The 25,735-nt window shown below is 44.4% G+C and overlaps 1 protein-coding gene across 1 annotated transcript in view; it reads left to right on the top strand.

Moving 5' to 3' along the window:
• The first annotated feature begins 2,132 nt into the window (after nucleotides 1-2,132).
• Nucleotides 2,133-25,735, top strand: part of Tnfaip8 (TNF alpha induced protein 8) — a 109,958-nt gene continuing 86,355 nt past the window's right edge. Inside the window, exon 1 of the mRNA XM_076912659.1 lies at nucleotides 2,133-2,290. Within this exon, the coding sequence (XP_076768774.1) occupies nucleotide 2,290 (1 nt within the window). The 5' untranslated portion in view covers nucleotides 2,133-2,289. The remainder of the gene's footprint in view (nucleotides 2,291-25,735) is intronic.

Raw genomic sequence — 25,735 nt, 5'->3', positions numbered from 1 at the left:
TGGAACACAGTGCACAGCCTGCAGGGAGTTCAACAGGCTAGCAGTGTCCTTTCCAAGTGACTTTGGTCTAAACTTCTAGGCAGCTCAGGTGGTTTCCGCTTCTTCCAGGGTCATCTTTGCAGCTCAGCTTCCCTCTGTCTGAAGGAGACGGCCAGCTTTTATTGTTTACTCTGGCAAGGAGGGGCCTAGTGAATCTGGTTAGTTTAGGGAACTTCCTGAAGCTATTTTGAGCCGTTTACCTATTTTCCTGCTTAAGGAAAACAGTCCTGCAGGATGAAAAATATTTTTGCCTTATTTATTTACTTTACAGATCTAAGCACACTCCCTCACAATCCCCCAGTTCCCCCTTCTCCCCTTCTCTTTTCTTCTGAGAAGGGGGAGCCCCCCCCCAAGGGGTACCAACTCAAGGTGGCACATTAGGTCACTGTGGGACTGGACACATCCTTTCCCATTGAGGCCAGACAAGGCAGCCCAGTTAGGGGAACAGGATCCACAGGCAGACTACAGAGTCAGGGACAGCCCCCACTCCAATTGTTGGGGCACCTGCATAGACAAAGTTGCACATAGGCTAACTCTTATGGAAATAGAAACAGTCATTAAAAGTCTGCAGCCCTCCAAAAGCCCGAGGTTAGATACAATGTTTTGTTTGTTTGTTTATCTTGTTGTTTCAAGACAGTGTTTCTCTGTGTAGTCCTGGCTGTCCTGGAACTCACTCTGTAGACCAGGCTGTCCTCGAACTCAGAAATCCACCTGCCTCTGCCTCCCAAGTGCTGGGATTAGAGGCGTGACCACTGCCCGGTTAGATACAATGTTTTTATCTTGGAGAAAACTGCTACACAAAACCACTGTACCTCCCTTGAAAAGGATTGTGAAGTTCCCACTTCTTACCCAAACCCAGCTCAGAGCACCCCTTTCAGAAAATTATCCTGATACCTCTGATGCCTAATTACAGCTGTGGACAGTGATCCTCTTTTAAACACCTCTGTATGTTGTGTATGGTCCTGTGTTTTGCTTTAAATCCACACCGTTGTGATTTTATCTATTTCACCAACCCAGTCTTTACTTTCCTTTGTCCCTGTCAATCATACATTTCCTGAGCATGTCACTTTCTTGGGGCAGCCTCATATATCTCCCTTTCTTTTAACTAAATTCTGGTAGCTGTTAAGAGCTACATTGTAGACTGTTGAGAAGATTAGAATGGTCGCGTGCATATAAATTTGTTAATAGTATCCCCGACCCCCTTTACAGAGCTAGTCTCATGAGTGGATGTTTACGGTGTTGGTGGGTTCCTTTTACTCACAAGTGGAGTGGTCTTTGCCACCCAGGACTGGCTCTTTAACAGAAGGAAACCCCAGAATAGGCTTCATCCGGTGTTTCCTCTGGAGTTTCCCGGTTCCTCAGGTAAAGGCAGTCAGTCACGCTAAAGTGGTGTGAGTTTGAGTGTGTGCCCAAGACCACAGGCTTCCCACGAGGAAGCCAATGAGAGACTTTAACCCAGAGATGAATGGAATTCCACGATCTCTCGACAATGGAAGCCCAGTGCTTAGAATGTCTTTGGGTAATCTTAACCCAAGGAGTGAGACAGGGAGAAAGATGTAAAGGAAACAAGATCCAGAAACTTCCGCAGACTTCTGTCACATACATGGGTTAAGTGTCAGTCATGGTGCAAAAGAGCGTGGCCCTATTTGACCACATCAACTACAAAGATAATTTCACTTATGCAAAGAAACTGAGAGATCTCTCAAGCAGATCTTGGCCGCCAGCTCCCAAAGTTTGTGCCTCGCTGCCTGGTGACCTTCCATATTGCCTGCCCTGAGTTTCACTGTCCTGCACCGACCGCTGTGTTCAGGGGCCCTTGGAGGTACTGATCCATCCGCTCTCCTTCCAGCTCCCAGGCCACACTGCCTAGTCTCTGCCTCCAGACCCCGCCCTAATAGGTGGCCTTTGCTTTTTCTCCCGCCCGGCAGCTCAGCCCCTCCCCACTGCTCCTACGGCTGAGTCTCGGCCCCGGCCACGCCCCTTTCCCATCACGCCACGCCCCCGACCTCCTCTCTGCTTCGTCCAGCCGTCCGGCCCCTCCCCTAGTCCACCTCTCAGCTCTGCCCTGGCACAAGGCTCCGCCCCTGCCTCCTCCTGGCCCCGCCCCAGGCGCGAGCTCCACTTCTCCCGCGCTGGGGCCCGCCTGGAGTTTTAGGGGTCCGAGAGCCGCGAGTGGTCCAGCTCCGAGGAACAGCATTGCGGGACCGCCCCGCTCTTCACTGGTCCCGGCGCCGCCGCGCCCTTCTTCCGAGTAAGTGCCTCGCTCCCAGGAGTGGAGCTTAGGGGTTGTGGAGGGGTCAAAAAAAAAAAAAATAGTAATGATAAAACCAGGCGCTATTCGGGAACTTTCAAAGTGCTCCGGGGGCGCGCTTGCAGTTCGCCAAAAGTTTCAGCCGTGAGAGTGGGTGCCAGTGGGGAGTGGAAGTGGGCGTGAGTGTGTGGGAGCGCGCAGCTCGGAAAGTCCCGGCGTTTTAAGGTGTCCGCGCCACATTCTGGATCCCAGTTCCGTTGCTGGCAATCTACCGCCTGGGAGAGACCTCCTCCAGCTCCAGGGTTGAGCCCCCTCTCCCCATCCTTTCCTTTCTTCTCTGAACTCCGCTCTGGCTAAGTGTACTGTCTTCTCGGTAACCAACCTCACACGCTGAAGCAAGGGTTGCCTGTGTTGCTCAGGATGTCCCAGATTGCAGACTGAGATGCTGGTCTGAGATTGTTATCCAATCCTGCCTTGTAAACCGTCAGCGAGCAGAGTTTTGCTTTAAAATCATTCCGCGAAGAAAGTTGTGTGCGTTTCTGTTTGTCCCGTGTGCTTACCGGTGGCGCCGAGCTTCCAGCACCTGCTGGGAGAACACCTGATGAGTTTCCCAGGGCCTGGTGACCCAGGACTGCTGATAGGCGGTTTCAAGACCAGTCTGATCAAACGACTTGGCCACCTAAAAGATGTTCATTGACTCAACAACACCATGTTTCTAAACCGATTGATTTCCTAACACACAGTTCTAGCAACTGTAGTTTATTGCCCAGTGCTGAAATAGCAACGTCCTTGGGTTGCTTAAGTCTGAAAGTTTCATCCTAATGTAAGTTAGTTTTATTGAGGAGGAGGAAATCAGCACGCTCGCTGCAAAGGGCATATTTCTACACAAAACGATACCTTGACCAGTTCGCTGCATCCTAACAGCCTTATTGTGCTTGAGTTCCTGAGTTCCTGTCTAGTTATATTTTCTGGTTCTCCTACTACTCAGTTTATTCTTGCTGTGTGTTTACTGTGGAAGTAGAATTCCCACGAAACTTCTTCCACATCTTTGTTGAAAATCCCCTTAGATGCTGGTAGGGAAAGACACTTTGAATACAAATTATTTACCGAGGTGGACGGCTAACAAGACTTTGTAGCCGGAGAAAAGAACTCTTAACAGCATGGCTTTTAAGAAGCCGTGGTGCTTTGGTGACTGCAAGTTAAGAGCTGATTAATCACTTTAAGTGCTGCTTATCACAGCGGATATTTTTATCATGCATTGAATCCTGTATAACACAAAGGTGTTTTCACGCTGTTTTAACTATGAGAACATTATACTTTGTAGTGTAAACATATGACTCCATTTCTGTTTAAGAAAAGAAATAATTATCACACTTAAGTAAACACCTGGAAACATTTATTGCCACCTTCTAATTAAATCTGTCATAGGGAGTTAAGTCAACAACTTATTGCTAATATTCTGGGTAGTAATATAATTATCTTTTCTTTGGTCTTTGGGATGCTCTGTCCCTGCATTGTAGATTATCATCCTCCACTACCCACCACTGCTGGAGTTTTTGCCTATGAACTGACTAAATAAAGTTTAGAGAAGTAGATTAGCTTCCATCTCCCTGTAAAATGGGAAGAGTTTATTTAGATGATAAATGTTCTGGTTGTAGATTTTATAAGCTCTTACATGGGTCTAGATTTCCTGGTTTAAGACTCATTAATAAATCCTCGAATATTTTACCAAAAATATAGACACTGTCTTCACAGCTTTTATTCTCATGAATTTGCGTTTACTGAGAAAAGGGGTCGTGTGAGTTGGAAATCTCATTCTTGTTGTCTCTTTCTGTACTAGTTTGCTGTGACACCATGACCAAAAGCAACCAGAGGGAGGAGGGAAAGAGGAGTTTCTAGGTAATCCACCATTGAGGGAAATCAAGGGAGATACCGGAGCAGAGTAAGCTTGGAGAGGCAATGCTTGCTGTTGGGGGATGGCTTCGTGCTGTCTGTATTCAGATGCCGATTTCCATGCCAGACTTCCCGTCGAAGTCCAGATGTCGGCATGGTCAAGCATGTTATGTTGTTGGTCTCAATGCATGTTGTGTATGGTCTCAATGTTATGTGAAAATTATTTTCTACCACCTGTCACTGATTAATAAAGGGCTGGGCAGAGGAGAATAGCGAAGGACTTCTGATCCCAGTCAATGGGTCCCAAGGACAGGGTCAGGGGAGGAGATTCGGTGAGAAGGAGATGGACCAGGAGACGTTGTCATGAGGGTTCCATGAGAGAGCAGCCATGGTGAGGACACACATGGAACAGAGTGAGCCAGGGCAAGACTCAGATTATAGGACCTCGTGGTGGGGAAGTACCCAAACTAGCATAGCAGGGTTAGAATCCACGAGTATCTGGTGAGCTTAGTGCTTGCAGCTTGTTAATAAAAATATCAGGTCTCTGTGTCATTTAATCAGGACCAAAATGGCTAGAGCCGGTGTAGAAACACCTTGTAGTTATTTGGGAGCAAAGAGAGGCAGAGACTCTCCCCCACCACACACACACACGAATTACTTTTACAGATGTCTAGATTGGTCTCCATGATTTGCTCAGCTTGGTTTCTTATGTAATCCAGGACCGTCTGCTCAGGGGTGGTACTACTCTGGGCCCTCCACAGCAATCCTGAATCAAGGAAATACCACACAGACTTGCCTATTGGCTGATCTAATGGACGCAAGTCCTCAGCTGAGGTTCCATCTTCTTAGGTGACTCTATCGTGTGTCAGCCAGACCAACTCTAACCTGCACACTTTCCAGTTGTGCTCGTATTGTTAGCTACAGTCTCTGCCTAGGTTTTGAGTGTGTATGAGGGCAGACTATGCTGAGGCCCTAACTAGGATGGCAGCTATCAGGCTCAGAGCGTTTTAGGAGGTCAGCTCTTCTGCATTTTTTGTTCTGTTGAAATCAGAGGAAAGGGTATGTGGAGAGAAGTGATTCCATCCAAGCCGTGCTCACTAGGAAATGTCCAGGTGGGGGAGGGGCAGATTTCTAAGGGACACTTCCAGTAGTAAATCCCTGGGTTGCCGTGGGCCATCATGTCAGGCACAGCACAGTTCACCCACTGTGCTGGGGTTAGCTGCACTTGGAAACAACTCAGCTGTTTCTGGGGGATTTCATTCACATTCAGATTTGACCTTTGCTCTCCACTTAGCAGAATGGCCCATTCCGCTCCTTCTCAGTTTTGCATGGTAGGTGTTGAAAGGACCAGATGCAAGATAATGTCCAGGAGTTAGGGGAGAGATAGCAATGATAAAGACAAGCCTCCTGTGTTCTCCAGGACAGGAAGAAAGGCCAGGAGGCATGCAGAAGCATGGAGAGTGTTAACTCAATACCAGTTCTAAGGGCACTGACTTTGGCAGTGAGGACCTGCACAGAACAGACTCATGTTTTAGAGATCTATGTCTGATATAGAAACGAACAGGGGAGATGCAAGTGGTGCCTGGTCAGAGTAGTTTTTATCACTTTGTGGCTCTGTCCCTTACAGTGCCCACATCCTGCATTTAATACCGAAAGCATACAGAAAAAGCTTCACTAACATCCCAAAGGTTGTCTTAACTACTTAACAACTCTTAGTACTTCCCTGTAGCTGAGAGTTAAATTCATTTCCTGATATCCCATATCCACTTTTGGTGGAGTGCCATTTCTAGACTTTCTTCTTTTGACGTCACTGTCCAACAGTTGGAAATGATTATTTCATGGAGGGAGAAGGGAGAGAAAAGGAATACCTTGCCACAAGATGTAAATGAAAAATAATTCCCAGTGGAGGTCAGTTGGTTTCTATTCTTTATTTTGGCCTGAAGATACAGAGATGAGTTAAAAATAGAGGGTGGATGATTCTAAAAGGTCAATTAAGAGGCACCTTAGAAACCACTTCTCAGTGGTCTTAGACCACAACGTTTAGGGGCACTCAGATTTGGAGGTATCTGGTTTCTCAGTCTAGCATGTAGGACTTGAGTGTCATTCTTTCATATAGCATTAATTGAGTTCTGATTGTATGCCTGGTAGTTCAGAGCCAAGTCTTGTTTATCTGATGGCCTGGTAACTCACACAGAGAAGGACCCTGGAAGAGGGCATCCTTGAGGGTGAATGGATTGAAAAGCTAACTGAACTAAAGCTTTCTGTGTTTCACACAGGAAAGGTACTTACCTAGGATAGTAAAAACATTTTCAAAATAGTTTTATTTCTCTGATTACGATTAGGAAACGTGATGGTTTGAATCTGCTTGGCCCAGGAAGTGACACTGTTAGGAGGTGTGGCCTTGTTGGAGTAATTGTGTCACTGTGGGTGTGGGTTTAAGACCCTCATCCTAGCTGCCTGGAAGTCAGTCTTCCACTAGCAGCCTTCAGATGAGATGTAGAACTTTCAGCTATGCCTGTACCATGTCTGCCTGGATGCTGCCATGTTCCTACCTTGATGATAATGGACTGAACCTCTGAACCTGTACGCCAACCCAATTAAATGTCCTTTATAAGACTTGTGTTGGTCATTGTGTCTGTTAACAGCAGTAAAACCCTAACTAAGATAAGAACTATATCTGGCACATTTTGCCTGATGTCTGTTTTAAATAAGCAAGGACAGAACAGCAATACATCTGATGCTATAATATTTTCTTTTTTTTTTTTTTTTTTTTGGTTTTTCGAGACAGGGTTTCTCTGTGTAGCTCTGGCTGTCCTGGAACTCACTCTGTAGACCAGGCTGGACTTGAACTCAGAAATCCGCCTGCCTCTGCCTCCCAAGTGCTGGGATTAAAGTCGTGCGCCACCACTGCCCAGCAAATATTTTCTTTCCTTGAACATTTGTGTCAAGTGGGGACATTACTTGAGAACAGTGTTTGAAAGTATCCCTCTCAGCAGTCATCAGGTAGTTATCAGGTAGTACCTATTCTGTCATTTCATGGGACAGTTGCTTTTTCTGCAGAAGCAAGGATTCATAGTACAGGAAGAAAGCTGCTTGAGGTTCACAGGCAGCTGCGAAACTGCTGCAGGCCACCATGGTTGGCTTCAAAGCATCTCCCTTTTCAATAAGAACAGGGGCTGTAGAAACAAACACTGTGGTTTCTATCAAGGTGACTAAGGATGGCCTAATCTCCATCTACCAAAAGGAAAATACAAGGGGAAGAGGGATCAGAATACAGGAGGACCTCAAACCAGTGTATAAACAAATCTTAGGCTCTCTTCGATAACAGAAGAGTATTAAGTTCCGATTTCCCCAGGTTTGTTTCATGGGTGATGAGAGTAACGATGGCCTGTTCAGTCAGGAGCTTGGTTAAGATAACTCTGCTGGAGTCAGCGGCTCATGTCTCAGCCACCACAGGCGATGTTACTTTGAACAATTGACATCAGCTCTCTGAGCCTGCTTCCTCAAAGCCAGTGACAGTGTTTGTGTCCTATGATATACTGGATGGACTAAACCAAAATATTTTCAGGCACTCTGTTAGTGGTAGACTTACTGCAGATAGCCAAATTGGACTATAGTAGTCCAATTGACTGGACTATGGTAGTGTAGAAAGGGACGGGGTGAGTTGTTTTGAGTGTGCTTATGGCGTGGATTATTATTCTCTAACAAAACCAGAGGAGCTCAGAGAGCAGAGTGAATACAGCATGGTTTCAATGAGCCCCTGCTGCGGGATCATGTGATTCTATGAGGGCAATGCCTCTGCTGTATGAGCCAGCACAGGGCTGCTTCGTTTGTGTCTCAGCACAAGGAGCTCTGGTGCCCATTAGGCCTCCCTATACTTGACAATGCTTTTAAGACCTGTCATAATTAAGCTATGAATAGTGAGTTGGCCTTTCACCCCTCCCATGTTCCAAACAGATATTGAAGGCAGAGCAGCCAACACAGACAGCTGCCCAGGGCATTGCAAGGAACTCAGCCTAAGTATGGGCTCCGGGACTCCATGAAGCAAAGGGCGGGGAAGTCCGTGCGCTTCTGGGAACACAGCATTGGGCAAGGCACACAGTATGTGACTGGATATTTGAAAGGAGCCAGAGAGCAGACGACAGCCTAGACAGCCACATCTGGTGCTTATTCCTACAGGCTGCGTCATTTAGTAAAGTCCTCCCCACTCCCAAATCCTTTTTATTATTTATTTATTTAGACGGGGTCCCTACCTGGTCCTGGCTGTCCTGGAGCTCACTATGTAGACCAGACTGTCCTTGAACCCCCAAATCCGTATGTATGTATGTATGTATGTATGTATGTATGCATGCATGTATGTATGTATGTAGTATGTAGTATGTATGCATGTATGTATTGAGACGGGGTCCCTACCTGGTCCTGGCTGTCCTGGAGCTCACTGTGTAGACCAGACTGTCCTTGAACTCATGTATTCTCCTGGCTCTGCATTCTGAGTTAGGATTAAGAATGTGTGCCACCATGTTCAGTTGATTTGATTATTTTTAAGCATGAGATTTGGAGGTCTCGAGAGACCACTGAAAGGGTAAGAGCACTTACTGTTCATGCAGAGGGCCAGAGTTCGGTTCCCAGTATCCACTCTGGGTAGCTCACAGCCGCCTGTAACTCAAACACGAAGGAGATCTGACTCCTCTGACCTCTGCCTCCTGTACTCACATGTACATGCACATAATTTTAAAGACATATTTAATTTTTTTGGGGGGGGTACCCTGTAGATCTGCATGCCTTTTACTCCTGAGGGCTGGGACTAAAGGTGTGCACCGCTGCAACCGGCTTTAAAAAATTCTTACAACATGGCCTTCAACAACAATGGCAGATGCAAGGTTATGGTGTGGAACCATGGCAACCTTGCTACACTGATGCTTTCTTGTCTTGGGCTGTCCAGCCAACTGAGATCAGAGTCAAGCATACACACACACACACACACACACACACACACACACACACACACCACGAAATGCCATGGCCTTATGGGGAAAAGTGCAGGCACAATGTTGGCAATAGACTTCGAAGTTCAAGACATACTTAGATGACTCAGACCTTCGAGAAATAAGCCCAGTGCCTGACTCCACCATGAAGTGATCAGGAAACCAATTTATTTTCTCCGCTCTCTCTAAAATGATGAGGTGGTTTTTCTGGGAAATGGCTAGTGTTTGATTAAATAACCCTGTCATCACCTTAGTGTAGACAGGCCCCCAGTGACTCACAGGGTGTACCTGGTCGACTGAGCCCAGACTTCCTCAGCTTCTAGAGATGACCTTTGTTTACACATGCTTAGCCTCTCTGCTCCTTTGCTTTTATGACCCGAAACATCTGATAGGACCCGAAGATGCTGCTGTTACTCACCATTCAGGAAACTCTGTATCAGGAGAGAACTCCTGGAGGAGGCAGCAAAGAGTCTCTTCCTGGTAATATACACTTCCTGGTGTACTATATACATTCCCAACAGGAAGTCTCTACCCAGGCCGGTAGATTCTGGATTTTCTAGGAAGCCGAAAAGAAGAATGTGTCTACTGTATGTCGGAGGCTCTATCTTCTGGCCTGACGACATGCCACTCACTTTGAAAACTTGGTGTTAAAGGTGAATGTTCTTGGGTTCTGTTACCAGGGTAGACCTGGGAATCTGCGTTTCTACCCTTTGCTCTACCCTACCCCTCATTCTCCGGGAGCTAATGGACAGCACAGATAGAACCTCCAGCCTGTGAGAGAGGTTTTCATGTCCTGTTTGAGAAAACTTTAGTTTTGGACAGCAGATATTTATAGTGATTTGTGTGCATGTGTGTATATATATGACTGTATATGTATGTGTGTATGTATATATAGCTGTATAAGCATGTGTGTATATTTTGCTATATATGTATACATGTATATATATATATATGTATATAATTACTATATGAGCATATATATATATTTATGTTGCTATATGTGCATTTGTGTGTGTTTTATATATTCCGTACATGTGTATGTATTCCTGTATGGGAATGTGGGTTGGTGGCATGGACCTGTGTGCATGTCCGTGTAAAGGTCAGAGGTTGATGTCCAGACCCTTTCCCCACTTTCTTCAGTTTGGAGACAGGTTGTCTCCTTGAATCTGAAGCTCACAGTTTAGACTGCCTGTCTGGTGAGGTTGGGGGATCTGCTGCCATCTCCACAACCACCAGGACATCCATCCATCTGCCCCCCCCCCCCACTTCCTCAGCTTCAGAACTGGGATTACAGATGTTTGCTGGGATTACAGATGCATACTCCCAAGCCGGGGCCACAGACTCAGGTCTTCGTGCTTATACAGCAAGTGCTTTACCCAGCAAACCCTCTCCTTAGCCTGGCATTGTTGTTTTCTCTATATGGAATGGCTTTAGAGGTGAAAGAACATGGAAATGAATTATCTACAGCGGATGCAAAAAAGCCATCGTAAGAAACCACAAAGTAGTTGTTCAAGTAGGTCCTCACTGGACTGGAAAATGTTAACAGTAAAGACTCATCGTGGCACCCCACAAAGAGTTTGTCATCCATAGAAGGTCACATGGGAAAATCTGCTCAGAATTCAGTACCTGAATTAGTACTGTCAGAATTGGGCGTCAGTCATATGTGGTGCTGATGGTGCGAGTTTGCTGTGTGGCTGGCTTGAGGACACTGACGGTGCTTTGTAGATTGCTGATCTGGGATGACACCCTGCTTTCAAGCAGCCTGAGACTCTACACTGCCAAGTGACCCATTTTCCTTAGCCTAGGCCTGTTGTACTGCCCCGAGGTCCTGGAACCTCCAGGAATAACCTGTCTTCTTCTCACATTTCCTCTTTGATTGTGTAATGGTAGGCAACTGGATAGAGATCTTTTTTTTTTTTTTTTTTTTTTTTTCGAAGCCATCTTGCTGTGACTTCTGCTTTTCTCTTCCCTTCCCTGAATTTTGGGTTGTGTTAGTACCTGGGAACTCCTTTCCTTGTGCTGAATTCTGGTTCCTTTTTAACTTTTCATTCTAACAGGGGGATCATGGAAAGTATAACTAATGAAGGCCTGCTCCTGCTGCTAGCACTAATTTTAGTTGGTCCACTGCTTTTGCCGTCTAACTTTAAATATTTGATTAGGTACTAACAAGTGTGAAGACTGGTGAATTTTGAGTCCAGCCTCTGTCCTCTCGGTTTGCTGGCTCAGATCCAGTAGACTAGGCCTCCCAGCCTTGCCATTGGAGGATGAACAGATGGAAGGATGGGCATTGGCTTTGGAGACAGATGGCAGGAGCAGAGAATTAACCACCTTCTGCCTGATGCACAATACAAGCACATTCTCACTAAAACCATCCCTGTAATAAACCTTAAAATTCTTTTCCCTTTTATGGCTTCCATTAGTAGGTGTACAGTCATGGTAGGTGTGGACCTGTTTTCTAAGGCTGTCAGAATGCTGGAGAATTAGTCTAAGATCAAGATATCAGAGGCTTGGCTTCTCCTGGGGTCTCTTTCCATGCCTAGCAGATGGCCACCTTCCCTCTGTGTCCTGCTGTGAATGTCTCTGGTGTCTGTCCCTCTTATTAGGCACCAATCATGTTAGATTAGGGCTTCCCCCTTATGACTTCATTTACCCCTAGTTATCTCTTTACTAAAGGACTGTATCCATATATGGTCATCTTGGGAGTTTGGATCTTGGTTTTTAAAAACTTAGAGGGATACACTTCTGCCCACAATAATCTAGGTTTATAGAAACTAAAAGAAGAGAAAGTTTTTTTCCTTTCCCATTTATTGCGTGTTCATACACGTGCTCTCGTGTCATAACACATGTGGCAGTCAGAGAACAACTTAGGGGACTTGGTCTTTCATCCACCATGTGGGTTTCGGGGGATCAAACTTTGGTTGTCAGGCTTGGTGACAAATGCCCTTACCTGATGAACCATCGTACTGGCCCCAGAAAGAAACTGGGTTTCTGTTTTTGTTTTGATTTTGAGTTTACCTACTCACTTGATGTATTTGAATCCTGTCATTCTTACTGTTGACCCAACTGTACATCTGGTATGTTTTTGTTCTTCAGATTTGATTTTTTTTTTCTTTTAAGTTTCTGTAGGTGTGTGTGTGCATTTATATGCATATGTGTGAGTGTGTGTGTGTGTGTGTGTGTGTCTGTGTGTGTGTGTAGAGGCCAGAGGTTGATGTCAGATGTTCTGGTCTTGCTTTAGAAATTGTTTATATAATTAGGGCCTCTCAGGGAATCTGAAATATGGTGATTCAGACCTGTCTCAGCCTCCCAGTGCTGAGGGTACCTCTAGTATTTTCTTTTTCTGTATAGGTTCCGGAGATGTGAATAAACTCAGGTCCTCATGCTTGCCTGGCAAGCTCTTTACCAACTGAGCCATCTCTTCAGGCCCATGAAGAATTTTCTTCAGTATTTCCTGTAGTTGAGATCTTCTAGCCATGGATCATGTCTGTGTGTCTGCCTGGTGCCTCTGTGTACCATTTCCTCTTTATAAGGACACCAGTCATATTGGGAAAGGGTCAATCTGAATAAAGCCTTGCTTCAGCTGACTGAGTTCTGTAACAGGTCTGTCTTTAGATATAGTCATGCTCTGAGAGACAACAGTTCGGCATACAGATTTTGGGGAGTGTGTGTGTGTGTGTGTGTGTGATGACAAAAATGCCTAACATTGGGTAATTTATAAAGAAAATAACTTTCTCACAATTCTGATGACTGAGGAGCCAAATATCAAAATATGAGAAGAATCTCCTAAGAAGCCTTCTTGTTCATTCGTCTGCGTTCACCATCTCCCTTTATGACATTAATCTGTGAGGCAGAACTGTTCGACTCAGACCATTGCTTCAAAGACCTCGTGTTTCAATGCCGTCTCCTTTGGCTTTATGTTCAGTGATGGCAGGAAGAAACAATTCAGTCAGTTCATATCGATCAGGAAACTTTAAGTATATAGGTAAGGGGGCGGGCCCCGTTATGGCGGTTTTAACAGTATGGAAATTAAGTTATTTTTATGACGGTAATCTGTGGTTGAGTGCATCCAGGTTGTTGTCAGTGGCTTAAACAGTGTTGTTTGTCTGACTTCTTTCTCTTCCCACTCTCGCATGTGTGCTACCTTTCGCAAATATGCAAATGGGTAGTTAGGCCAATGAATGATAGCATGGGCAGACAGTGGCATCTTTAGCGGTGGGCATGGCCCTCCAGTCTCATCCAGAAGCAGGAAATGGGGAAGTGTCATGTGTGGGTACAGGGCATGATAGAGGTGGCAATGACGAATATTCTCTTAGAGAGTCTTAATCTTCTTTGGAAGGTCCATAATTCCCAAAGCTTCCATGGCCTTGTTGGCTAGAACCAGTCACACCTTCAAAGGAAGCAGTGAAGGTGGAGTCACACTGTGCTCTCCAATGTGTCAGTAGGAAGAAGCAGGAAGGCCAGACACTTCGCCAGGCAAACAGCATCTTGATTAGTTCCCAACTTGCCCCACCTGTCTAGAAGGCAGCCGAATTAAGGTTGGTCTTGACCATAATTCTTATTGGAATTAAAACTCTACTGATGGTGGTTACTGGGGGGGAGGTATTTTTAAAAACATATCTAATGATTTAAAGATATTAAAAATCCCGTGTGAGTATGAACTGCTAGCAAAATTTATGTTTAGGTGTTTTGTTTTGTTTTGTTTTAAGAAATGGCATTTCTTACTATGGAGAAGTCATCCTGCATTTCAGTCTAGAAAAATTCATTACATTTCCACAAGTGTTCGTTAACTCAATAATCATGGCAAACATTTATCCAGTGCTTATGACAGGCCTGGCACTGTGTGCAAAGTGCTTTATACTGTCACTCAATTTCACCATCAGAATAGATCCATGAAAAAGGAACCTTTGTTCATCCTCCCATCCAGCCGAGGAAGGTTAATAACCTCCTGCAGCTTGTCCAGATGACCTAGGGCCACACCCTTGCTCAGCCGCCTCCCTCCCACTGTGTTGTGTTTGGCCTGCTCTAGGGGATTTGCTCCTCAGAATAGCTGCTAGGAACACTCATTTTCTGTGACCTCTTACGGTCAGTAGGTGCTCTAGCCAGCATTTCACGCTGTACATTGTGGTGTTTTGAGTTCTAGAAAGATGCATTGAGAGCTGTGTTGAGCTGTCCACTGCACATTTAGTTCCCTGGTGGATTTCGGGCATCGAGCACCAAACACTTAACTTCCTTTTGTACTTTCAGCAAAGACCCCTGCCTACTCCCACCCAAGACGCATATATCCCAAGCTAGCTTTGAACTCCTAATGCAGCTGTGGGTGGCTTTGAACTCTTGATCCTCCTGCTTCTATAGAGTGCTAGGGCTAGAAACCAGTGCCTGTAGGTGCTAGACTAGTAGTTTGCCAAGTGAGCTATGGCACCAACTCAAACAACGTCATTTTAAATTACAGTTGTCCTTGAGATATCTTGGAGCACATCATATGTTACAAGCCTCCAAACATATTTTGAAATGTTATGTCAAGTTTTAATTGAACCTGTAAATGAAAACCATTTACTTTATACTCAAATGGTTCTCTGGAACAGAATTCTTGGAGTCTGGGTCTCAGCTCGTCTGTCCAAAATCCTGCAGTTCTCTCTGATGTTTAGAGATTTTTTTTTTTTTAACATTTTAATCTTTTTTATTGTAGAATTAATCACAAAATCCACACAAAATACCAGAAATCCACACAAAAGAAGGACAGGACTTAGGAAGGTTTTCTAAAGCAAACACACATCAGCGGTGTCAAGGGAGCCCCAGTGTGTCCCAACCACACATTCCTCTGTCCCTCCAGAACTAAATGTTGACTTGTTAGTAGGAAGCCTTTTCTGGTGCCTCTTTGGTTGTATCATTGAAGTCAGCATTCTGACACACAGGGGTTTCGTCTTGTTCATTTGGAAAAAAAAAAAAAAAAAAAAAAAAAAATCTTGGTGTGTCCTGGGTTTTTTTTTTTTTGAAACAGAATTTCTTTGTGTAGCCTTGGCTGTCCTGGAACTCACTCTGTAGATCAGGCTGGCTTTGAACTCTGATATCTTCCTGCCTCTCCCTCTGAGTTCTGGGGTTAAAGGCGTGTGCCACCAACTGGTGTATTTTGTAAGGATCTTCACTGGACTGATTTCCCTGACCACCTTCCTCTCTGGAGGAGGCTCACTAGCTCTGCAGTTCTTTGTCAACAAGATGCAGCTCCACCTTGGCCTCCTGTTCCCTACATCCCATCCGGCTCCAGCCTGATAGGACCCCTTGGGCAAGATTCCTGCTGGTGGAATATGCTGTTACTGGAAGGTCCCTAGGTCTGGTTTTTCCACTTTCTGAAGGATGGCTGCTTCATGTAGCTCTTACCATGTGAGTAGTTCTATGGAAGTCATTTCTCCTGCAGAGAATATCCTCTTCCTCTCTATGTCCATCTATAGATGACTGAATCCCCTCCCATATTGAACTCACACCAAAAGGTTCTATTTGATTGGCCTTTTCTATTTACATTGAGCCATACCCTGAGACAGAGCTACAGCCGTCATGCCCTGGAAACTCATCAAAACCATGGCCCCTTTTCCTTCTGTGTCAGTCTCCATGATGGTCTCCAGCACAGGGGTTGACTGCATGGCTAGGCCTGGTTCATTCAGGAGGTTCCAGGGAGATAATTTCATAGGAGTGGGATGGGGAAGAGGCATGGCAGACGGAGCCCTGCGGTTTCCAATCCATTGTCCTGACTGCAGGCTTGAGAGCTGCATGTTGTACTGGTAATAAGTCAGTGGTGTTATCTGCCCTCCCTTATTCGTACCTTAGCACTATGTGTGCACGCATGTATATGAGGCACGTGCATGTGTGTGTATGCATGCATGTACGTGTGTGTGCATTTGTGTGTGTATGTGTGTGTATAACTAATGTGTCAATTTCAAAAGTTGTTAAGCATGTTAATTTGGTAAAGAAAAGTTGTAAAACCTCCAAAGAAGTGGGTTTCTTTTTTTTCCTGTCTTTATTTGGTTTGTTTTTTTTTTGTTTTTTTTTTGTTTTTTTTTTGTTTTTTTTTTTTTTTTTTTTTTTTTTTTTTTTTTTTTTTTTTACTGTGTGTCTCCACATAGTCTCAGAATCCTTTTAAAAATACACATTTGGACCACTGAGATGATTCAGCAGGTAAGGTACTTGCCACCGAAACTGCTGACCAGAGTTGAGCGGACTGAAGCCTCAAAGCTGTGCCCTGACATCAGCACACGTGCTAGCCTCCACCAAGTAATTAAATGTAATTTTAAAAGTTAAACCAACTCTCCATTTGGCCCTGAGTGGTGGGAAAAGCCTTGGACAGGCATGTAGGTGGTGGCTGTGTAGTAACTGGCTGTGTGGGCTTGCTGAACTATAGAATCACCCAAACATCCTCATCGAAGAATGTAAAGCACAAACCAGATTAGTTCCAGGCCCTTCTGCATCTGGAATCCTAAGTTCTGATGATCATGCACATTTACTTTGTTGTTGTTGTTTGTTTTTTGTGTGTTTGTTTTTTTCCCCTTCCCTTCTCTCTCTTGCTCTGACCCAGCTCGATTTACTCCAGGTGCTCTGAGCTCTGCTCGCTCTGGCCCAAAGTACACTGTAGCTGTCTTCAGACTCCCCATATGATGGCATCAGATCTCCGTAAGGATGGTTGTGAACCACCATGTGGTTGCTGGGATTTGATCTCATGACCTCCTGAAGAGCAGTTGGTGCTCTTAACCACTGAGCCATCTCACCAGCCCACATTTACTTTTTATTATCATTGCAAGCACAGGTGCCAGGGGAGACCAAAACCTTGGTAGAACAAGAATGATAGTGTTGAAGGTGCCCTGGGAAGGAAAGCTGCCCCGCCTGCCCAAGAGAGAATGGGAATTTTAACCAAGGAGCTTGGGTGGGAAGGCAGAATTCTGGCTCAGAGTCTTCCCAGGAGACTCTTGGGCTGTACAGTGTTGTCCTGAGATACTCTGGTGAGTGAGTAAATTTATTTTTAGACTATCTTCATAATTCTTTTCCTTGCCAAGTGACCATTAACTCTACTTACATATGCTAAATAGAGAACCCATCTGTGGCAATATCAAGAAGCTGATACAAGTGACCCACAAGTGAATTCAGTTTTGTCCAAAAAAAAGGCTTCTTACAGTTTTGTTTTTAAGAATGAACAAGGACTGAGAGAATAGCTGTGGTGTAGATCGCTCACCTAGCTGCATGAGGTCCCACATTCAGTCCCCAGAACTGCAAAATAAATAAAGTAACAACTAAACCCCTTCATTGGCTTCAATATGCTCTGCTGCTTATGTCTGTAAAATGGTGTTTCCTGGAGTTGAAACCCTACACAGCTGGAGAACAAGGTTGGCCTCTGTGCTCTGATATGGAAAGATCTTCAAGGCAGATTGAATTAAAACACCAAATAATGATCTCATTATGTTTTTTAAAAGGCATATTATATGTTTATGAGTGCATAGGCATTTTTGAAAAGAATGAACACTGTACCATTAGTAGTAGAACTGCAGCTTGGGAGGGAAGGGGGTTTACATTTTCATTTTATTCTGTCTGTAGTGCTCCAGTTTCATAATCAAAATATATTTGGCAAAGGAGAGAATTTAGATTTCAGTTGAGGTTTTGAGTCCTTCTGATACTCCCTTTGGAAAACCTGAATAAAAATAGCCCGCTGGGAAAAGCAAAGCGAATATAAACACTTTTGCCTCCCAGCATTAGGTATCTCTCAGGTTCCCGTTCCCCAGCTCTGTCCTCTTTTTAAAATACAACTCTCTGTTGAATATTTCTTTAGCTCAGACCCATCCATGGTTCTCCCGGTGTCTATTGATGTTCTGAAGGGTGCTGTAGCTGATCATGGTCCCGGCCTGTTGGCTTGTTACCCAGTATTGATGACTGTTCCATGTATTGGACATAATACTTGTGTAAGAGACACTGGTGTATTGTGCATCTCCTAGACCCTGTGTTTGACTTCCACTTGTAACAGCAAATGAGGAATGAATAGACTAGCAGGTTCAAGGCTCCTTGTATAGCCCTCAAGGCTGTGTCTGACCCCACCCCTCCTCTTCCTCGGTGCGCTTACTTCCCATCCCATTCCCAAATCACTCAGTTGGGTACCAGGCCACACCCACTCTTCCCTGAGTGTGCTGGGTTGGACCCAAGTTTTCTCTGTTCTGGACACAGCCCAGATGCTGTCTCACAAATCTTCTGAGTCCAGAAACGACTTTGCTCTCTTTAGAGGTCCTGTAAGTCCTCCCAGGCTCTTATTTTTACAACACTCCACCCCTGCAGCTCTCTCTGGTGTCCTCAGATAGCTTCTTGGGCGCAGTAAAGACTTTTTTAGTTTGTACCTTATTTTGGTGTTACTGAGATATAATGAATGAATAATAGTGATTGCCATCTATTCAAGAAGTAAACTGATATGATCGGCATCTACATCGGGATAAAAGTTAGCATGACCAACGGTGGACAGTTTCTCACTAAAGTGACAATCTAAGGGTACGGTCAGAACACTTAAGATCTGCTCTCTTATTAGCTCATGACGCCATATTGTACAGTATTGGACTTCAGAATTCATCTTAGACCTCAAGGCTTGTACCATTTAACTAGCCCTTCCCCATACTTCCAACCCAGCCCAGGCAACCTCTGTGTGCTTTCTGCTTCTATGAAGGAAGTCTTGTTATTAGTGTTGTATTAATGAGTGACTTCATTTTTATGATTTGCTCAAATATTTTTACTTTCATTCAAAGAACTATCTTTGAAAGTCTAATGTTAGGGCTTGGAGGATTGCTCAATGGTTAGCATTTGTTCTTGCAGAACATCCGGGGTCTAGTCCCAGTACCTGCTTGGCAGTTCACACATGTCCATAACTCCAGTTCCAAGGGATTCAATGCCCTCTTCTGACCTCTGTGGGCACCAGGCAGGCGCATAATGAACATGCAGGCAAACATACATATACACAAAATAACAATACATTGTTTAAAAACCTGAAGCTAAAGGTAAGACTGTTCTTTCAGAATCCACTATGATTACTAGGTGAGACCATCTCTTTCCTCTTACAGAGTTTAAACTTGAACCTTATTGAGGAATATTTAGGCAACCAGGATCTTAGGGTGTTTCCCTTGTCACCACCCTGTACTTGAATATGGTAAGTTCTTATCTAATAAGTGAGATCTTATCTTGATAGTTGAAAAAGTAAACATATCCCACCCACTATTAAGACAACTCCCAGAAAAATAAATTTGGAAAGAAAGCACTGTAAGGCTGTAGACATTGCATGAAAACAAATTTCATTTCTTGGTTCCCTTCTGTCTTTGCCCTATGTACTTACGTATGGCTGACCGGGGAACGCACAGCTCAGCTTTGTGAGTTCACTTGGCATTGCTTCCTCCCCAGTTCCCAAGCTTTCATGGACATTTGGCTGAGATTCAAGATGAGACTCTTAAAATTCACTTGATTGCTGCCTTTCCTGAGAGAGAGATGGAGACTACAAAACAGAAATGGCCAGAAGGACTGCCGTGATGCCGTGATGCCGTGATGCACTTTAAAAGATGACATCTTCTCTTATGTCACCTCCGTGGACTGGAATAAAACCAGTAGACGCTTGACATTTGTAGCACAGAGAGATTAAGCCCTTGAAGCAGTTGCAAGCCTTTTCTTAATTAAACACACATCCACGTGACATTAGACCCTTTTAGCCTGAGCAATGGCCCTTTATTTACGAAGGTGTGTTGGGAACAGCTGGCCAGCAGCCTTTCCTTATCCACCCCTTAGCTAGCCCGAAATTGTTCTGTAATAAAAATCCATGTCTCTTAACTGATGGGATAGAATAATTTACACAGAAGAATCAATCTTTAAAGACCCTTTTCAAAAGAAACCACATCTGACCAGTACACATAGGCAAAGAAGTATGGTTAACATAAGGAGAGAATTAGGCTAAACACCAGAATCTCTTTGAGGTTTTCTCCAAAGAGAAAGAAGGGTATTAAACACAAAGAATTTAACAGGTACTAAATACTCTTCCTTGGATCCAGACTTGCTTTGGCCCCAGGCGAAGCTGACAGGTTCAGAGCTGCATTTCCTGACTTAAAGTCACATTGACTGCCTTCAACCTTGAGAACCAGCTACCTTCCTAACATTCCTTTACAGAGGCTTTAAAGTATTTTGCTGTTTCTTTCATCTCCCACAGTCATTAACACAGATGCTATTTAACTTAAGTTTATGTTTAGGGATTAGCATGTGTTACAATGATTTCACCTTACTATTTTTAACTTTATTTTTTGAGAATTTCATATATGAGTATAATTATAGTTATAATTATTTTCCCCCTCCTTTTCCCCCTCCTAATTCCTTTCCTGTTCCACCTCTACAACCCACCTCCACAGCCTGTGAGAAGTTGAGAATTCATGACTTCTGTAGTTATTCTTGTTTTACACAGACGCACGCACGCACACACGCACGCACGCACGCACGCACTGAGTCCAATTAGTGTTTCTTGTATATACATGGATTTAGGGCTTGGGCAACTTATCAGGATGTTCATCTCAGAACAAAACTGATTCTTCATCTTTCAGTAACCATCAACTGCCTGTCGCTCTTCAACTAGGGGTGGGGTCTTGTGTACCCTACCTTCGGCTGTCCTGGAATGTTGACTGGTGTGGTCCTGTGCAGGTAACTGTATTGTTGGGGAATTCACTGCTGCATCCATTCTTTCTGCCATGTCTAAAGGATTCTGGTCTTCACCACCCCAGTCCTCTGGCTCTTACAATCCTCCACTCTCTTCCTCAGTTTTCCCTGAGACTTAGGAGTAGGGGGTCATGCTATAGATGTCCCATTTAGGAATGGGGACATCCATAGCCACCTGTTCTCTGCGTTTGACCAATTGTGATTCTTCTCTGTTTTGGCTTTCTGCTGCCAAAGAAGATTCTTTGATGAGGGCTGGGAGCTCTGCTTATCTGTGGGTATACAGATCAGCGTTTAGAAGGCAGTTGGACAATATGTTAATTTAGCACAATGGTAGTTGTCGGTTCTCCTAAAGTATGTCACCTCTCTGGTCAGAGGTTTCTAGTTAGGTTTATAATAAATACCAGGCATGAATTTTTCCCTATTGAATAGGCCCTATGTCCAATCAGACAGTTGTTGACTACCTTCAAGCTGTTGTACCACTTGGGAAATCTTGCTGGGCTGGTCATTATCCTGTGGTTCACAGGATCTATTGCTAGGTAGGACAACTGATTGTCTCCTTCACCCCCTCTTAGTAGTACCCTCTTATGTAGCACCCTCTGATCCTGTGAGAGCTAGCTGTCATAGAGGTCAGTACTAGGTTGATTTTCCTCCATGGCCTGTGACTGAATGTCTTCAGCAATAAACTCTTGCCCTCACGTTTGAGCAGGCAACCAAAAGCAATGGAATAGTTTGTATTGTTTTTAAAGGAAGGCATCCCTTGCCTGACAATGGGGTTAGGATTGGTAATCTGTGGTTTCTGGTGGAAACATCCTTCTGTGGTGGTAACTCCAACACACACACACACACACACGAAAGCTTACAAAATAAATTTTCTCTGTGGCCTTTTAAACATTTTTATTCTAATTATTGCTTCTCTCTTTCTTTCTCTCTCTTTCTCTCTCTCTCTCTCTCTCTCTCTCTCTCTCTCTCTCTCTTTCTCCTTCTTTACTGGCTTCTCAAATTATTCCAAGTTAAACTCAAACCTAAAGATTCAGAGTTGAGATGCACTAATAAGAGAGAATATGTGGTGTTGGTCTGTCTGGGTTACCTCATTCAGTATATTTTTCCAGTCCCATCTATCTACCTTCTAAGTTCATGGTTTTTCACCTTACTATATTAGAGCCTATAATTTCACAAAGAAAATATTATCAGAGAGCTGTGAAGTTCTCAGTGGGGATGACAAGATTTCTGTGTATTACTTATGGTTTGATTTATGAAAGGACCATAAATGATTAGTTCTCCCTTATCCCCTGGCTTGTCTTTTATAGATGAACAAGTCTTACCTTTCTTTCACAGCAGGCTCTGTGGGTCCTACAAAGACTTGTGGGAATGACATCGATAGACTGGAACTTAGCCCCAGGTTTGAGAGGACACCAGCATTGACCTGGAGTATGGAAGGAACAGGAGAAATATCAGGTGAAAAACCCGTGAGAAGGTTCCAGTCTCAGGATGGAGGAGGCTGTGGGGATGTGCCGGGTGTGGCTACCTAGGCCTGGATAGTGCTAAGCTCTGAGTGCTGCTGCCTGAGACTGACTCCTTCCCCACATGGTCACTGCCAGCCCTTGATGGCTGCAGGTGACACTTGATGTTCGTTTACTGTGATCTTTACACATACTAGGTACCACTGATGCATATCCTTAGACCAGAACTTACCAAGTCCTTAAAGGGCGCGCGCGCGCGCGCACACACACACACACACACACACACACTCAATATAATGTCAACTAAAGGCACCATTTACCAACTATTTCCTTTAGTATTTCCATTCTTTTAGTATTTTTATTCTTGAGTCAATCCAACTAATGATCAGAACATAATCTGGCAATAGAAGTGCAGCTCTATATGCAGCTCTATAATTTGGGAGCAGCTCAGCTGTCTGGTATTGACCTGAGGAATCTCCTAGCTTGAAGCCAAAGAGCTGGCCAGGTCTGCAAAATCCAGAGATTCTGGATCAGGAAGATCCAAGCAGGAAATCTCATTTCTTACATTCAGCTTCTGACAGGCTTTTTGGAGTAAGCCCTTACTTGGGGGATGAGTCTCCCTAGAGACAGTGACCCAACCTAGTACAGGTACAAGAGTCAAGTGCCTGTCATAACCAAGCCCTAGTAGTCACAGAATTCTTTCCACAGTTAGCTACACAGGTCACATGGGAAGGAATCCCACGGGGATGTGGGAATTGTTGGGGATGCCTTGGAGACAAGCTGATTCAGGAGGCAAAGATCAGCATAGCATTAAAGAAAACATGGTGTGTGTCCCAGTGAAGGAGGTGGCATCTAAAACTGATGGATTGTCAGCGGCTGGGGAAGGGAAAGAGTGTCCTGGAGTAGGGACCAGGAGGAGGGCCATCAATGCAGTCTGGCTGGAACTAAGGCTGGCAAGATGAGAAAGATCAGCACCTATGAGGTCTTAAGGTGGGGAATGAGGTCTCTCAAGGCTTTGAGTTGGTCAGGAACCTGGTCACTGACATCTGTAGCTGTAGTTTGTATGTGAGCTTCAGGGTTGGGCGCCCTCATCTTTCTCATCATTATCTACATGTCCAGCTCTCTCATTTCCAAATTCTTTAAGACTCTTGTCCCTGTCCCAGACTATATTGTACTGTTTAACTTTCATGTGTTTGTCTTATTTATCACAGGGAGATTACAAGGGCCACAGGGCCTAGTCTTATCTGTTTGTATTTCCTGTGCTTAGCACACTGGTGTACAGTAAATACTTGCTAACTGGTGGATAATATCAGCGAGTTACTTTGTATGGATAGTCACCATTTCCAGCTTGTGGTGCATAATGTAGTTAAAACATTTTCCAAAAGGTTTCCGTGAGTGGAAAAACATCCCAATTTGCCCAACTATTTTGAGGATACTAGGGGAAAAAGGATCCAACAAAACCCCCATGGATTATTTTTAACTTCAAAAAGATTTATTTTGCTTAAATTTAGTTATAACTGCCGATGCAGTTTTAACCGTGTGAAATAAGAGTGGCTTTTCTTATTTGAGTAAAGACTGCCTTGCTCATGCGCATACAGCAAGGCGAGCTCTTGTTAAGGGATGTTTGGCCGTGTCCACCTCCTTGACACCCGTGTTTCACGGAAGTTATCCTTTCACAAAAGCTAGAGACCTTTGGTTTTAAGTTAGCAGGGACATTTACGCTTTCATCTTTGCAAAATCGCGTGAAACTAGGAACGAAATCTTAGGTATAGACGAGTCCTTGTGAACCACGGAGATACCAGCAACCCCAAGTGACACAGGACTAGCAGATGAAGGATGGCAGCTGAGGTTGCAGAGAAAGGGGGAAGGACTATAAAATGCCTGCTGAGGGGGGTGTAGCTGAAGCAAGGAATCCATGGCAGTCCCAGGAGTCCTTAGATTCCAGAGGCTCAGGTGAGGCTCATAGCTTCCCAGTGGGAGCAGAGAAGGGAAAAACCAGCTCTAGGAGGACTAACAGGGATTTGTCCCTAGCAGCTCTGGCCCCAGGAGGGCAGCGAGGCCGAGGCCGGATTCAGTGAGTGCATGGGAAGAAGATGTCTGAATGGGAAAGCAAAAAATACTTAAGAACGGTAGCGCTCAATCCCTACCAGCGAGCTGTGAATTTGGGGCAATCAGCTAATGTGCTTGGGTTTTAGTTCCTCATTTATTGAATGCAAAGCTGGGTCATATGATTCTGAGGTCTGCTCAGATTCTAAAATTACGTTTTTGTTGGTCAGTAACTCCATCCCCCGCTGCACCCTCAGCAGTTCTAGTTCTGGGTATCTAATGCAGAAAAGAAAAAAAAAATATGTACAAACACTTTCATGAGTGTGCTCATATACTCTGAATCGGCTGCCTAAGGATGAAAGCAGGTGCATGCTTTCAAGATCATGAAGTGTGTTCTAAGTGTTACTGTCTTTCACAAACTCAGGATTGCCTTATTTTCTTTAAAAACTTTTATTTTAGTTGACAAGTAAATCTTTACTATATTAATGGTGTACAACCTGATGTTTTCACTAGTGATGTTTTCACTATGGAATACTTAATTAAGCTATTAGTTAATGTCTGTATTGCTATCTCTCTTTTTTTTTTCCATCCCTTCCAATGAGGGAAATTAAGACAAAGAACAGATGAGCGAGTAACTCCCTTGAGCTCGCCCTTACATGTGGCCCGCCACAGTCGAGTCTCTCTGTTCTTCTCAGGTGTGAAGGTTTTGTTAGCAGCTGTTATCGGGATGCATATCTCCCTGATGGGCTGTAGTTCTCCCGACCTTAGTTCTCCTGTCTGACTGAACTGTTTTGTCTGATTCCCACCTCCTCAAACCTTCACTGTACCCCCACCAGTCTCTGGTAACTTTGAGGTCTTTCTGTTCAGCGTGTAAATGAGTCACATTCTGTCTTTGTCTTTCTCAAGGGTTTCGTGGAACTCTCTGCACATCTTGATTACCTGTGGCCTTCCTGGTTACTGAGTGTTTCAGGTGCTTCAGGCTACAGACCTTGGTTGGCATCTCCTTCACATCTGACTTCCAAGTTCTGTGGTGGGCTTTCATGGAATCTAGTGGGACGAAATCTTTGATAGAATCCTGGCTTATGATTTCTGAACGGTTTAAACATGTACAATAAAAACACTTTAGTCATCATCATTCGGGGAAAAAAATAGAACTGACCTAAAAGCATTAGTTTATACCCATAATGCACTACAAATGCCACCCTACTTCCTAGGGTAAATATGTAGCCACACATCCCCAGTGCCCCCTCTCACCCACTCCAAGGTCTCATTGAATTTTTTGTGTTGGAGAAGGGATGGGAAAGCCTAGGAACTAGGGAAATGTGAGAGAGGTACTCCTAAGAATTTTCTAGTTTGTCTTCAGG

This window comes from Arvicanthis niloticus, chromosome 14 (assembly GCF_011762505.2).
Source record: "Arvicanthis niloticus isolate mArvNil1 chromosome 14, mArvNil1.pat.X, whole genome shotgun sequence".
In the NCBI taxonomy this organism is placed as follows: Eukaryota; Metazoa; Chordata; class Mammalia; order Rodentia; family Muridae; genus Arvicanthis; species Arvicanthis niloticus.
The sequence above is the reverse complement of the archived record's forward strand: the minus strand, read 5'-3'. Positions and strand labels throughout refer to the sequence as shown.